Below are 15,418 nucleotides of genomic sequence, written 5' to 3' on the forward strand. Positions count from 1 at the left end.
TTCTTGTTGTAACCTACTTATTACACCATACACTTTTCCATTTCCATATTACACCGTACACTGCTCATCTTTAGTTCTTCACAAACAGTTGTATTCCATGTGTTGCTACCATATAGTGACACCAGTTTAAATTGTTAGTATTAGAGATGACCCTTTGCTTCTATGAGAAGCTTGGGGTAAATAAGGGAGCTTTGCAGTTTCCCCAAAGCAGTCCAATCCATTTGCCACCTCCTCTTCAACCCTATCCAACTCATTGTCCATCAGTAATATGATCAGTTCAAGCATTATGCTATGTTCATCTAGAAGCATGTTGAAATTTGAGTAATAGACATTTTTCATCCATTTGATTTTTCTTGGGTAGATAGATAAACCAAACTTTTCAGATTACAGGTCTCTTCCAGGAAGCCCTGAAATATCTCAGGACTTGATGCAATCATCACATTGTCTTCTTTAAGCAACAGTATAGGGATGACCTCATTATCCATGGAGAAAAGCTCTTCAACCCCAACTCTGCTGTATCTCCTCTAAATGAGAAATGCATTTTCCTGCTATATGTTTTGCCTCATGGGTTGATTTTTTTTTTCTTAAATCATAGGTAAGTGAAGAGGATTATTTCTGTTGTATCTTTAATTCAAATAAGATTAAGGTTTACTATATACTCAGTCCCCCTAACCTTTCTTCGCCATCTGTATACTTTTCTTCTCATGTAGCAAGTTCTTGCTTTTTTCCTTCTTTCTGAACTAGTGTATACCCTTTGCCTTCCCTTTTTTTTTCTCTCTTAGAACCTGCAGAACAGAATCAAATATTCTGTTTTTCTTTATTAATTCTCTCAATAACTTCTGAACACATTAAAGATCTGAAGGGACACTTGCTTTTTCTTTGCTTATTACGTTAGCAGTAAATCATGCAGCTTTAAATTGCTCAAATAAATTTACCTTTCTGAGTTTCTCTTAATTCTTGTATTTGTGTTTCAGAGCTCCTATTCTTTTTATCAAATGCTTAAAAGTCCTCTTCCCTTAAAAATCCATATTTTTTTGCTATTTATAAAGCTAAGTTATTCTTGGTTGTAAGCTAGAAGATGCAGTGAGTAGACTGCTGGCCTGGAGTCAGAAATACCTGGGTTCAAATATGACCTCAGACACTTTTTAGCTGTGTGACTATGGGCAAGTCACTTAACCTCCTGTGGATGCTGTGAGGATCAGAAGAGATGATAATTATAAAGCTCTTAACATAGTGCCTGACACATAGTAGGTGCTATATAAATGTTAACTGTTATTGCAAACTTTCATCTTTTGCTTTTTGGAGTATTTTTCCAAGATCTCTGGTTTATACTAGAAGCTTCCATGTCTTGTGTGATCCTGCTTGTGGTTTCTTGTTTGGACTCTTTCTAGTTGCTTGTAGGATTTTTTTCTTTAACCTGGAAGAACTAGATTTTGATTGAAATTCCTGAGATTTTTCCTTTTGGATTTTCTTTTAGGAGGTGATTGTTTGATTCTTCATTTCTTCATTTTCCCCCTGGTTCTCATAAATCTGGACAGTTTTAATTTATGCTTTCTTGAAATATTGCCCTAATTTATGCTATCTTGAAACATCCAAGCTTTTTCTATATTTTTATCCTGATTTTCAAATATTTCAGTGATTCTTAAATGATCTCTAGACCTGTTTTTTAAGCTAGTTATTTTTCATATATGATGCCTTATATTTTCTAATGTTCTTCTTGATTTTGATATAATATTTCTTGTCTCATGAAGTCATTCATATCTCTTTGATCTATTTTAATTTTCAAGGTATCTCTTGAGTAAGATATATCACTTTCTCTTCTAAGCTACTTTTTCCAATTCTTTTCTCTTGAGCTTTTATTTTTTAATTTTGGGTATTTTTTTTTGCAGAAGCTGATATGAGGAAGATGAGTTTGCTGCTTCCATACAGGAAACCATCCTTTTTTTGTTTGTTTAAATAAGGGTGGATTTTTTTTTTCAATTGTACACCATAGGTATTTTTTTTTTCATTCTTCTGTTTGGCTAATTTTGATCTTGGCTATGATGAGTTGATGCTCTTAACTATTTCCTGAAAGCTGATTCTTGGATAACTTCCATATCAATAATATCTTTCTAGTTAAAGTAATTTATTCTCTCTGTCTCTCACACACACACACACGGTGTTATTTGGTATTTGTCATGTCCAGTGTCTATCAATTCTTTCTTCAAAGAAACAAAAGATTCATATTATCGTATCATGAGGTTTCTCTGTCCTTCACAAATCTTTGACCTCTCTGATTCTTTCTTCCTGAACCACGATGCCCTTTATATTTCTCAGCATCCCTACCTTATCCAACCTTTTCATCAAAATCACCAAGAATGATAGTATATGTTGATTTGATAAGGAAGGGCTTATCAAGCTCTTCATTTAATTTTTCTACCTTTCTGGCCTCATCAGTTGAAGTTGGCATATAAGCTGTTTTCATGGTAGTCTTTTGACACATACTTAGCATTAGTCCTGCAGTACATGATGACTAAAAATCTTATTAAATAATCTTTATTGTTGTCTCTAGACATATGGTTAAACCCACTCAGGCAACTATTTTTTCCCCCTTGCTCTCTGTCTGTGAACCGTCCTTTTATTTAACTGTAAAATCCTTAAATCCTTTTTTTTTTAATAGTATCACTTATAGCAAGAATGTCAAAATTGATATGATTCAGTTTCTTCTGTCCATTTGTTCATTGAACAAGTATCTCACATTGATAATATTGAGTTAAATTTTTAAGTTTTTTAATGGTTTAAAAGTTATGTGGTGTAGCACCCCCATGTTCCCTTTCCTCCCCCTCTGCTGCTGGAGAAGCAGAACGGGGCTATATGGGATTGAAGGCCATTTAAAATTTTTCTTTGTTTTGTGCGTTGCTGTGGACAAACAAAAACCATTGCTAAGTGACCAGCTTACTGGTGATGGGTCTCTTTGTGGTGAACTAGGGTGATCTTCTGAGAGAAGATTCAGTTATTTCAGGCAGAGCCTTTCTGGCGTGATAAAGCCAGCCAGAGTTTACAGTGTACTGGGATAACCTTTGAGAACCTAGAGGTACTTCCATGGTATGATGTGGCAGGAACAAATAACAAAAAAAATAAAATTGCTCTGTCAGTTATCATTACTGCTTTGCCTTGAAGCAAAGACCCTATCCCTTATTTCATCATTCCTTTTTTCCCATTATAGTTTTTAAAAATTCCCATTTTTTGTTGTTCTTAGATTCCTTTGCTAGCCTCTGCTGAGTCTGAGCTTTAATATTCTGGATGCTTTTTTTTACATGACCTTGCTATACCATGCCTTTCTTCCATCTTTTCGGAATTTCTTTTAAAAATTGAAGTTTGTTGGTGACTTCTATGCATTTACATTGGTCTCTTCAGACAAATACATTTGCCCCTTCCCATTGGAATTATTCTCTTTCTGTTTTTACAATTTTTTAATTATCTCCCATCCTTCCTAGATTAATTTCCCTTGTAGCATTTTGCTTCATGGGATACTACCTGTTTTCCCTCTGAATCCTTTGAAATATGCTCTACCCAAATCTAGGGCAGATTACCTCTCCTCTGTCACAAACTCTAGAAGAAATAATTGATATCTCCCAGAATTTCCATTATTTCCACCCCAGCAACCAGTTCCTCCTTATTAGTATGAATCAAATCTAAAACAGAATTTACCTTTGTTGATTTGTTGGTTCCTCCACCTTTTCAAGGGTGCAACTGAGCTTTTGGCAGATTCTGGATAAGTACTCTTTGACTACTATATCATGCTTCTGTGCCAGGCTTGTGATCTGTAATACGAATTTCTCATCTTTTTCCTTTTTCTATCCAGGTTGTCTGTAGTTTATTCACTGACAAGATCACTTCTTTTTGTTCCTTTCACCTTGACCCAAATAATCTTTGTTATGCTTCCCTCCTCTGTTTAGGTATTCTCCTGTGAATATATCATTTTCTCAATATACCTCATTTTATGTACCCTATTTTCTCTGACACTGCCACCTTGATACAGGCAACCAACACCTGGACTGTTGCAATAGCCTGCTGCTTGATCTTCCTTCCACAGTTTTCTCCCTAATTCTAGCCCATTTTCCAATCATTTGTCAAGGTGATATTTCTCAAGAACAAGTCTTTGTTACCATCCTATACTTCACCTCCTCCTTTCTGTGTCCCTCACAATCTTCTATCCAATGACATTGTCCTACTTCCTGCTTCTTGAACAAGACACTCTGTCTCTTAACTCCATGCATTTATACTGGCTGTCCCCAGTGCTTGGAATTCTCAACCTTCTCATCTCTGCAGTTCCACCTTCTACAGGAAAACTTTCCAGATCCCTCTTAATTTTAGTGCCTTCTTTTTGTTGATTATCTCCAATTTATCCTGTGAAATGCCTGTCTGTACATAATGGTTTTCATGTTGTCTCTCCCATTAAAATGTGAGCTCATTAAGCAGGAATTGTCTTTTGTTTTTCATTGTATCCACACAGGAGCTTAATAAGTGTTTATGGACTGTCTTTAACTGAAAGGTATGCATACTTATCCAAAGCCATAGTCTAGTCATGGATTTAATCCCATTAAGGCCCAATGATAACTGTAGGGTCAAATTTGCTTTTTTCTAGATTAACCATAAACTTTTATTCATTGCTTACTGAATATTATGCCAGGAAGTATTTTAGACACTGAGAATACAAAGAGAAAAAGGAATAGTCCTTGATGAACAGTCCTTGCCCTCTATTGTGGGAAAACAAATAATTACAAACTAAATTTAAGGTGGGGAGAGGCACTAGCAACCCAGGGGAATCTTGACTGTAGGAACCTGTGCTTTCACTGGGCTTTGAAGGAAGCTTGGAATTCTAACAAGAAAAGCCAAGAAGGGAATACTTTGTAAACATGAGGGGGACAGCCTGTATAAAGGTGCAGAGAGTGAGAGATGGCACGTTATATATGAGGAACAGCAAGGAAGCCATTTAGTTGTATCCTACTCGTATTTCATAATAAGTCTAGAAAGATCAACTGTGATTTTGAAGAGCTTAAACCCCAAACTGAGGAGTTTATATTTAATCCTAGTGACAATAGGAAGTTGCTGGCTTTTCTTGAAAAAGGGAGTGACCTGGTTAGACTTATGCTTTAGAAATACTGCATTGGAAAATATTGCATTGGCATAATACTTATGCTTTAGAAATACTCAGTATAAAGTATTGAGTTACATACTGAGGCAGCAGAGAGACTAATCAGGAAGCTATTGGAATAGACCGAGTGAGAAGTGTTGAGGGTTTAAGAGGGTAGTGTCATGTGAGTAAAGAGAAAGGGACAGATATGAGGAAATGAGGAGATAGAAAAAAGACTTGACAAATGATTGGATATGTGAGGTGAGGGAGAAAATGATACAAGTTGTGAGTGATTAGAAGAATGATGTTTACCTTCACAGAAATAGAGATTGTAGAAGGGGGAGTACGTCTTTTGGACATAATTAGTTTGATTTACTTATGAGATGGACATCTAGTTTGAAATATCTAATAGGAAGTTGCTGATTCAGGAGGAGAACCCAGGAGGGGGAGAATAATGACGTCTACAGAAATGGGATTCATTTGTATACCGATGGTACTTGAATCTTTGGGAGGTGAATTAATACCCTACATATATCTTCAATATATGACCCTAATCAACTATTTTCCTTATTCTAGCTTCACTAATTTTTCCTGTGCAAAAGCTTTTTAATATGTCATCAAATTTATGTATTTTAGCTTTTATGATCTTGCCTATCCCTTGCTTGGTTAAGAATTTCCCCCAGTCACATAAGATACTTACATCCATTCTTCTCCAGTTTTTAAAAAATGGCATGACACTTTATTTTTAAGTTGATTATATAACTTCACTGTTTGATTTATGTCCTTATTTTACACAGGAGGAAGACTAGAGCACAGGAAGGTGAAGTCATTTTTCTCAGAGCCTTGCAGCAAGTTAGAGGTAAAGATAGCATGAGAAATTTAGAGGTCTTTATGTCTTCATTGAAGGAGGCTACTTCCACCTACTGAGCCTACTGGTCACAGGAGCTTGTATCTAAGCCTTTCATATTTTTGAGGCTCTGTATTTAATAAGTCAGCATTAGTTTGGGTCTTGAATCTTAATTCATTTCAATTTAGCAAACATTTTACTTGATTGCTCAGTATTCTAGATGCTGTTGGGGGATATCACATAAGCAGAAAAGATTTATGCCCTTAAGGAACTCCATCTCTTTGGAGGGAAAAGATATATCCATATGAAATGCTGAAGTAGCAATGAAGCAGATGCAGTAAATGTTAAAATGGAAGGTCAGAATAGTATAGGATTTAGAACTAGCTAGGACCATAGAGAGCATTTGGGTCAACCAGCAAATCACAAAGAAAGTAACTGGCAGAACTTACCTGGGATCTTCTGATTCTAAATTCAGGGTTCTTTCCACAGTGAAAAGACAGAATACCTCCCACTCCCCAACTTTGCTCTGGACAAATAACTGAAAAGTGGCATAAACCTTAGATGTTTAAACAAAATGTTGGTGGAGTTGATTTTCCTAAAGCATAAGGTGGTGGTCTGATCCTATGAGGAGAGAAAACAAGGAGACAAATATGTACAAATTAGTTAGATACAGGATAAATATGAAATAATTAACATAGGAAAGGCACTAGAATTAAGGGGTATTATGAAAGGATTCCTGTAGAAGGTGAAATTTTACTTGGTTTTTGAAAGAAGCCTGGGAAGCCAGGAGGAAGAGATGAAGAGGGAGCAGTTCTAGCGTGGATGACTGCTAGTGAACTGCCAAGAGATGGAGTGTTTTGTATATGGAACAGCAACAGAGGTCTGTGTCACTGCATCCTAGAATACACCTATAATGTGTAAGAATAAAAAATTGAAGGGGAGATGGCGGTAAGGTGGATAGGTTACAAAGGATTTTGAACACTGGTTGTGGTAAATGTAATAAGGCTAGCAAATTATTAATAAAAGGATGGTCATTTGGCCATCTCTCTTAGACCAAAAACAGTCATGGCAGTGGGCTCAGAGATTATATATATTTTTTGCAAGAGGAGTGGCAATCAACTCTGGTTGGTCAACACAATAGATAAGCTTTATTAAAATGATAGACTGAGAATGACATCATGTCACCCTTGGAGGGAGAAACTATCTCTATACTCAGACCACTCTCCACCCCCCCCTCCCCCAACCCCTTTTGGGCTGTCTAGATAAAAGGATCTATCTCCATCCAAGCTTGATTGAATGGAGTTCACCTGATATTAGAGAGTTCTTGTAGAGTTGGATTGGGTCAGATGGACGATGTTTAACTTGACCTTCTGAGACTGAGAACTGAAATCTCCCTGAATCCTTAGTTATTATAATCATTTCTCTCAGACCTCACCTGAGATGATGAGGGCCTATACAGTGGTGGTGATAGTGTCAGAAGAGGGAAGAGGATATATTTGAGAAATACTGCAAAGATGAAAATAAACCTTGGGTATGGGAGTGAGAGATAGTGATGAGTCCAGGATGACACTTAGTTTTTGAACCTGAGGGAGTAGGAGGATGGTGGTATCTTAAACAATAATAAGGAAATTTATAAGGGGGAAAAGTTTGGGGAAAAGCTCATGAGTTCACTTTTGGACATGTTGAATTAAAGATGTCTGAAAGGCACTTAAAGATGTGAGACTGGAGGTTGGCAGAGAAGTTAGGGATAGATGGGTAGATAGGAGAATTAACAGCATCAAGATGATGATTAGAGAGAGGCTTCTGGGAAGATGGCAGAAAATTCCATGCCCTCATGGTTTTCCCCCACAAAGAAATGAAATAATGCCTCAGGTCAAATATAGAGTGGTAAACATTTAAATAAGAGTAGGGGTAGAACTGGAGTCCTCCTGGGACAGTCACACTTGATCTGAAGAAAAATCCCATGACCAGGTTTGGTCCCTGTGAGGAGTAAACACCTCCAGGCTAGGGACTGCTTAAACAACAAGTGACTGGCCCTGGTGTTAGCTGGGTTGGGAGGCTGCTTCTGCCACAGCCGCAAGCACTTTTATACACCACCATCACCACCCCCCCCCCAACAGTAGGGTATCTGGGAACCTCTGCTGATAAGGAACACTAGACCCAGCTGTGCTGCAAAGACACATCAGGGGTGAGAAGGAACCAACACATGCCTGGTGAGTGGAGGAGCAATGGGGCAGGAACACCACTACCTGTAGGCACTCGTAGAAGGCTGGAGGATTTGGTTTCAGTTCCAGGCCAGAGAGGAGAATTGAAGGAGGATCTGAGACCAGAGGCACCAACCCCCATACCCCAAGACTAGAGGTGATTACAAAAACTGCAGAATACAAATAAGAAAAAAAGCAGAGACAAAGGAGAAAGAATCCAACCATAAAGAGTTACTGTGGGAATAGAGAAGACCAGGGTTCCTCTTCAGAGGAGGATACTGCAGCAAAGAAACCTTCTTCTACCCAAAGAGAACATCAAATGGTTACCTGCCCCAAAAAAATTCATAGAAGAACTCAAAAATGACTTTAAAAGTCAAATGAGAGAGATTGAGGAAAAACTTAAAAAAGAACAATTCAAGAAAAACAAGATTATGAAAAGAAGTCAACCAGTTAGAAAAAGAGATCCAGAAATATTTATAGCAGCTCTTTTTATGAGTTCTGTACTTTGGTTCTAATATTTCTGGGAGTTTTCATTTTGGGATCTTTCTGGAGGTGATCAGTGGATTCTTTCAATGTCTGTTTCATCCCCTGGTTGTAGGATATCAGGGCAGTTTTCCTTGATACTTTCGAGATTCTTTTTGATCATGGCTTTCAGGTAGTTAGTCCAATAATTCTGAAATTATCTCTCCTGTTTCTGTTTTCCAGGTTAGTAGTTTTTCTAATGAGAGCGATAAATAGAGAGAGAAAGAGAGAGAGAGAGAGAGAGAGAGAGTCGGAAATTGAGGGAATGCCTATCAGTTGGGGAGTGAAAGTCTTATATGAACTGATGCAGGGTGAAATGAGCAGAACCAGGAGAATGTTTGTATACAGTAACAGCCACATTATGGGATGACTGAGTGATAGACTTGACTCTTCACAGTGACACAAGAATCTAAGACAACTCCAAAAGATTCATGGTGGAAATTGCTGTCTACACCCAGAGAAAGAAACATAGAGTCTGAATGCAGATGGAAGCATACTATTTGCTCTCCTTTTCCTTTGTTGTTTTGTTTTATTACTTCATTCTCATGGTTCCTCCCATTAATTCTAATTGTTCTTTACGTCATGACAAATGGGAAAATATGTTTAACATGAATGTATGTGTAGAGCCTATATCAGATTGTATGCAATCTTGGGGGGGGCTGGGAAGAAGTGAGAGGGGGAGAAAATTTAAAACTCAAAATCTTTTGGAAGTGGATGTTGAAAGCTAAAAATAAATAAATTCATTTTAAAAAGAGAGAGAAATCCAGAATCTTAAGGAAGAAAATGGCATGTTGAAAATCAGATATGGGCAAGGGGAAGCCAGCAAAGTTTATAAGAGATCAAAAAATAATAAAAACAAAGTATAAAGAATGAAAAAATAGAAGAGAATGTGAAACAGTCATAAGAAAAACAATGATCAAAAAAGGAAAGCAAGAAAAATTGGACTACCTAAAAGATATGTCCAAAAAAAGAATATTGATATAATAATACAAGAAATAATTAAAAATTAACCTGAAGCATTAGAACAAGAGGAGAAAGCAGAAATAGAAAAAAATCTGCCAATCACCATCTGAAAGCAATCCTATAAGGTAAACGCACAGGAATATTATAGTCAAATTCCAAAACCCCCAGCTTAAGGATAAAATATTACAAGCAACAAGAAAAAAAAAACAGTTTAAATATGGAGGCACCACAAATAGAATCACACAAGACATAACAGCAGCAACATTGAAAGACTGCAGGTCTTGGAACACTATATATCAAAGAGCAAAAAAACAGATTCTGGCCGAAAATATATTCAGCAAACCTAAGCATAATCCTAAATGAAAAAAAAATGGACATCTAATCAACTGTCAGACTTTCTGAACTTTGCTTAAAAAAATCTGAATTTAATAGAAGATTTGATATACAAGAGAAATATAAGTTGCATACCAAAGACTAATTACAAGGGACTCAATGATGGCAGACTGTTTACCTTTTATGTATATAAAATGTATATCTGAAATTGTTATTAGTAATTGGGTAGTTTGTAAGAAAGATTGGGGTAGACCTGAATAAGATATGACATTAAAAAATAAAACCATTTAGGAACAGCTAAAAACAGTAATTATCTTATACAAATGAGGTGTGAGAGGAAGAACTGACACAGAGGAATTTGATGGGGGAGGAGAGCTGTTAGTTCTGGAAACCCAATGGGTTAAAGAGGGGACAATACATATATGTCTAGAAGAGTATCAAAAACTAGGCTGTAGTTTTCAGTTTTATTTTTCTTGCCTTTCTTGTCTGTTCCATTGATCTACTTTTCTTTTAGCCAGTAACAAATAGATTTGATTACTTCTTAATAGCATAATTTGAGTCTGGTAATACTATGCCTTCTTCATGCATATCTTTTCTCATTATTTCCCCTTGAGATTCTAGACCTTTTAGTCTTCCAAGTGAATTTTTGTACTTTTGTCTAGTCCTTAGAAGTATCTCTTAGGTAATTTGGTTAGTAAAGTACTAAAATGTGTAAATTGATTTAGATTGTATTGTCATCTTTATTATATTGGTATAGTCCAACTGTGAACAGTGACTAGTTCTCCATTTATTTGTCATCACTATTTCTGTCAAATGTTTTATAATTGTATTTATTTAAAATTTACCTGTGCCTTGGTAGGTTAATTCACAGATATTTTATGCATTTTTTAGTTATTTTGACAAGAATTTCTCCCATCTTCCTGGTTTTTATTAGTATGGCTTAGAAATGCTGATGAATTCTGTGTATTTATTTCATATCCTGCTACCTTGCTGTAACTGTTAATTATCTCAGATTCTTCACTGATTGTCTAAGGTTTTCCAAGTATACCCTCATATTATCTGCAAATAGGAATAATTTTGTCTTTTCTGCTATTAGTACCCTTAATTTTATCCCCTTGTATTACTTTTATGTCTGTCATTTCTGAAACTATGTCATGTAATAATGAAATAGGTCCAATTCCATCTTTTATATAGCTCTTAAAACAATCTTTCTACCTCTGAGATGACTTTCTTTAGTTGCATATTTTGCCAAGCTTTCTTTAGACTGGCTTTATAGCCTCTCTCTCGACTTTATGAGATAATATCATCTCCCTGTCCAAAAATCTTAATTTCTGTATTCTCTCTAGCATGATATATAAACATTCAATCCTGGCATTTAAATCCTTTCAAATTGGCTGTAACCTGCCTTCCTTTCACCTTCCTTTATGTTCATTTTCCAGACAAATCAGCCTCCTTCTGTTCCTTAGGTGTTCCCTCCTCCACTTCTTTTCCTATGCACAGACTGTCTTCAGAGCCTGGGGTTAACTCTTTTCTCACCTTTGCTTCTTAGATTTACCATCAAGTGGCATTAGAGAGACTTTCCTAATGAGATGTTTGAAGTGAGACTTGAATCAAATTTACTTAGTGTCCAAAAATGGGCTGGAGCCTCAACTGCCTTTTAGGAGCACAAAGACATTTGAACATTAGTTCCTCAAAGTCTCAGTAACCCTGTGTGTCTGTATTATAATGGGGGGTGGGAGGGAGGAGTCTTATTAGAGGGTGTGAGGATAGTACCTGAATCTCCAGGAAGGCTAGAAGAAGAAGAAAGCTAAGGGTACCTTCTAGCAGTTGAGCTTGGGGAGCCCAAAGGAAGTTCTGACTGGATTAGAAGGAGAGCTCAGTGCTGCCTAATGTAGTCTTGCTTTATTAGTGAAACAACACTCAGGACTGGATTTTGGGGGACGAATAGAAAGGAAGGCAGTGGACATTTCAGTAGTTTGGTTATGGTCCTGTCATTTGATAACTGCATGGCTTCATTATCGTTAAGCAAGGTTTTATATGGTGAGATTTATTTTATTCTTATTGTTTAAAATTTCAGTCAAAGAATGTCATTCCACTCTGGACGAGGCAACTCTCGAGGACGAGGAGGATCTGGTGGAAGAGCTTCAACTCAAACCTTCCGGCCTCAGAATTTGAGACAGCTTCATCCTCAGCAGCCTACTGGGCAATACCAGTATGAACAACCAATTGCTCCCCCAACCACTTTCACAGGTCCTCCAAATACAAGCTACTTGCCACCCAGGCCAGATTTTGTGCCCTACCCCCCACCTGTGCCTCCAACAGCACAGACTCCTGTTACCCAATGTCCTCTCAGACCACCTCTCCCCAACCATCAAGTAAGACCAACTTTTCCAGTACCACCTTGCTTTCCTCCTGTTCCTCCTCCTGTACCTACTCCTACTAACACTTCAGTACCTGGAACACCTGCTACACAAACTACGTTTCCCTATATGATGCCACCTCCTTCCCTGCCACCACCACCCCCAGTCATACCACCACAAGTTAATTACCCATCAGTTTATCCCACAACCTATTCACAGCAGTCTTTCCCGCCTCCTAATTTTAGTAGTTACCAGAATAACTCTAGTTCTTTTCAGACCAGCAGTAATAATAACAGCAGTAGCCATTTTAGGCACCCAACTCAGTATCAGGTAGAAAAGCCTTCGAGTGAAAGGAGGTCCCCAGAAAGGAGTAAGCACTATGATGACCACCGGCATCGAGAACATAGTCATGGACATGGCGACCGACACCGGTCAGATAGTCATGGAGACCGGCGGGACAGAACCCGAAGTCCAGACAGGAGGAGACAAGAAAGTAGCCGACATAGATCAGATTACGACAGAGGGAGGACTCCACCTCGTCACCGAAGTTATGAACATGGCAGGTAAGCAGGATGTTTGGGATTTTTTGATAAATTTGTCAAAGATCCATATACAAGTTAAGTTTCCATTTATATGTACCTAAGCTAGAAAATTGAAACATGGGATTTTTTTTTAAATGGATAAAACTGATTACAGGGATTGATTTATTTAAGCAAATAATGTGATATACGGGAGATAGTCACAGTTCATTCAGATCTCATTCCAACAGTAACTGTTGCTCTTATAGTACTCTGAAATGATCTTTGATATGCCTGATGATAACCACGAGATAATGCAAGATTTTAAGTACCTTGACTTATCTAAGAAAAATTCATTTGTATCAGTTTAATTTTAGGGTTAAGTGTGTATTACTTACATTCTTTGGAAATTGGTAATATGACTAGTGATAATAGTTTTCAGTGAACCAAATTATTTAGTTAAAACTAGCATACTTCCTCTCACTGCAAACCATTCTGGATAAATAGGAGTTTATTGTATGTTTCCTTCTCATAGTTTTTTGTTTGTTTTAGAGTAAATGTGGTAAGTAATGCAAATTGAAAAGCAACTTGCCTGTGTCAAATGTCTTAAGATCTTTTTACTGTGATGTTAATGGATTTTTCTTACTTGTAATGGAGAAATTCTTGTTCTTCAAGCTACTGTGTTCCAGACTTGCTATTTTTCTTTTTCATAAGATCAAAAATCTATAAACACAAGAAAAACAAATTTTAGAGAGAGAAAACAGTAAGTAGAAAACAATTACATTACTTGTGCCTTATTATAATGTTGGTATGGGTCAATATTTACTCATTGTCATGCTAATATGTTTCCATTCTTCCTTCTATTTCTCCTCTTCCTTGCAGTTTAAATTCATTTTTCTATAGCATTTTCCACCCTGAAAAATATTCTTTCTATCCCCAGTTAAGGATGCAAGTCCTCACAAAGGCATATTCTTTTCTTCTGTTGATTTCTCCAATAAACATATCACCTTTTTAGATTTGACATAAGCATTGCACTACTCTATCAATTTGATATTGAACATACTGGCATTAAAGAATGATAGCCATTCTCTGCCACTAAGAGGATGAACAGCACCAGTGAAGGAAAGAAGGAAGGTTCTCTGGCTATTTCCTCTTTATGGAAAATGTATGTATATGCAAGAATCACAGTGTATGCTGGATTCATCTAGTCTGTAAACCCTATGAATAGTAAAGGAACACCTAAAAATGGGAGAAGGTGGCCATAGGCATCACCAAATTGGACACTGCCTCAGTGTGATTAAGACTTTTTTGTAAGGAGACAAAGGATTTCATTTAGGTTAGCAGTCTGAAATGTGCTAGGGACAGAGTAATAGTGAATAAACACCCTTTTTATTTTTTTAATTCAGCGAGAACCAATGAATCCAGTCATGTCTGTTCATTTCCATAGTAGGGAGACCTTGGGTTATGTTTTCCAGATTTTTAAATGATTTCATGTTATAATCTTTAGAGAAAACATTTAACTGAGACTTTGAACACTTTGGTTACATTTTTTTCCCTGTTACTTTGTAAAGCTGTTAGAGGGACTCTTAAAAGCCACTTTATCAACATTCAGTACTTGCAATACAAATTTAGTTTTTGTTTTGAGTTTATCTTGGACAACAAAGATGTGCTATAGCCTAGGAATATCTGGATAGTAAGTACATTTTAAGCTGAATGAAAATCTGTTCAGTACATAATTGCTCTAAACTTTTTTTCCTTTTACTGTCATGGGACAACTTTCTGGATTATAACTGTTCTTTATAAATATCTTTGTATATACATACAAGAGTAGTGACGTAATATAGGGACATAATAACCTCAAAAACACCATGAGACTGCCTTTCATTAGATATCATCTTATAACAAAATCTGTTTGATTCTCTTGGATGGGGCCTACCTTGCGCTTCTCTTTAATCTAAAATTCTAATGTAATTTCTAAAAGCAGTTTAGACAACACTACAACTTTGCAGATTTAGAAATAGGATTGTTGTTTAATGAATTAAACTAAAGTTTCATGTGATCCCTTTCTCTGCCTTTATTTAGTGGAATTTGAAAGTATAGTACAAAATAATCCATTCTTTCCCAAACTCTGTCCTTTCTTTTTTTAAACCAAGAGTCCAACAGTAGCAAGGAAAAAATGGGCTTAACCAATTAAAAAATTATTGATGTAATTTTTTTTTTATCACTTTCATTTACAAATATACTTTTCCATTTCCCATAAGGCCTGAACAAATTTTAAGATGAACTTTATTTTTAAAAGGTTGTGTACATCTTGCCCTACTAATGACAGATTTTGAAAAAGTACCATAAACATTGCTTACGTGCTTAAACTAAATATACTAGACTACTTAATCTGGTTTTCCAACTGTAACTGACCACACCATTTAGTATCAGTAGTGTTGCAGGATCTTTGGAAGGGACCTAAAAGCCAATCAATCTAACCTATTTCAAACAAGAATTCCCCTTTGTAACATCCCCAACAATGGATATCCAGTCTCCCAAAGTGTTCCATTCTA

At 36.6% G+C, this 15,418-nt stretch overlaps 1 protein-coding gene across 7 annotated transcripts in view; it reads left to right on the top strand.

Moving 5' to 3' along the window:
- The window catches only part of DROSHA (drosha ribonuclease III), a 112,301-nt gene that overhangs the window by 5,963 nt on the left and 90,920 nt on the right, over nt 1-15,418 (top strand). For all 7 annotated transcript variants that reach the window (XR_003569689.1, XM_027868870.1, XM_027868869.1 and 4 more), the window contains 2 exons: nt 5,914-5,975; nt 12,063-12,908. Coding sequence is in view for 6 of the 7 variants with exons in the window: in XM_027868870.1 (XP_027724671.1) it covers nt 12,070-12,908 (839 nt within the window). In the remaining variant the exon portion in view is untranslated. The remainder of the gene's footprint in view (nt 1-5,913; nt 5,976-12,062; nt 12,909-15,418) is intronic.

The sequence above is a fragment of the Vombatus ursinus genome, unplaced genomic scaffold, assembly GCF_900497805.2.
Source record: "Vombatus ursinus unplaced genomic scaffold, bare-nosed wombat genome assembly UNPS02014791.1, whole genome shotgun sequence".
NCBI classification, from domain to species: domain Eukaryota; kingdom Metazoa; phylum Chordata; class Mammalia; order Diprotodontia; family Vombatidae; genus Vombatus; species Vombatus ursinus.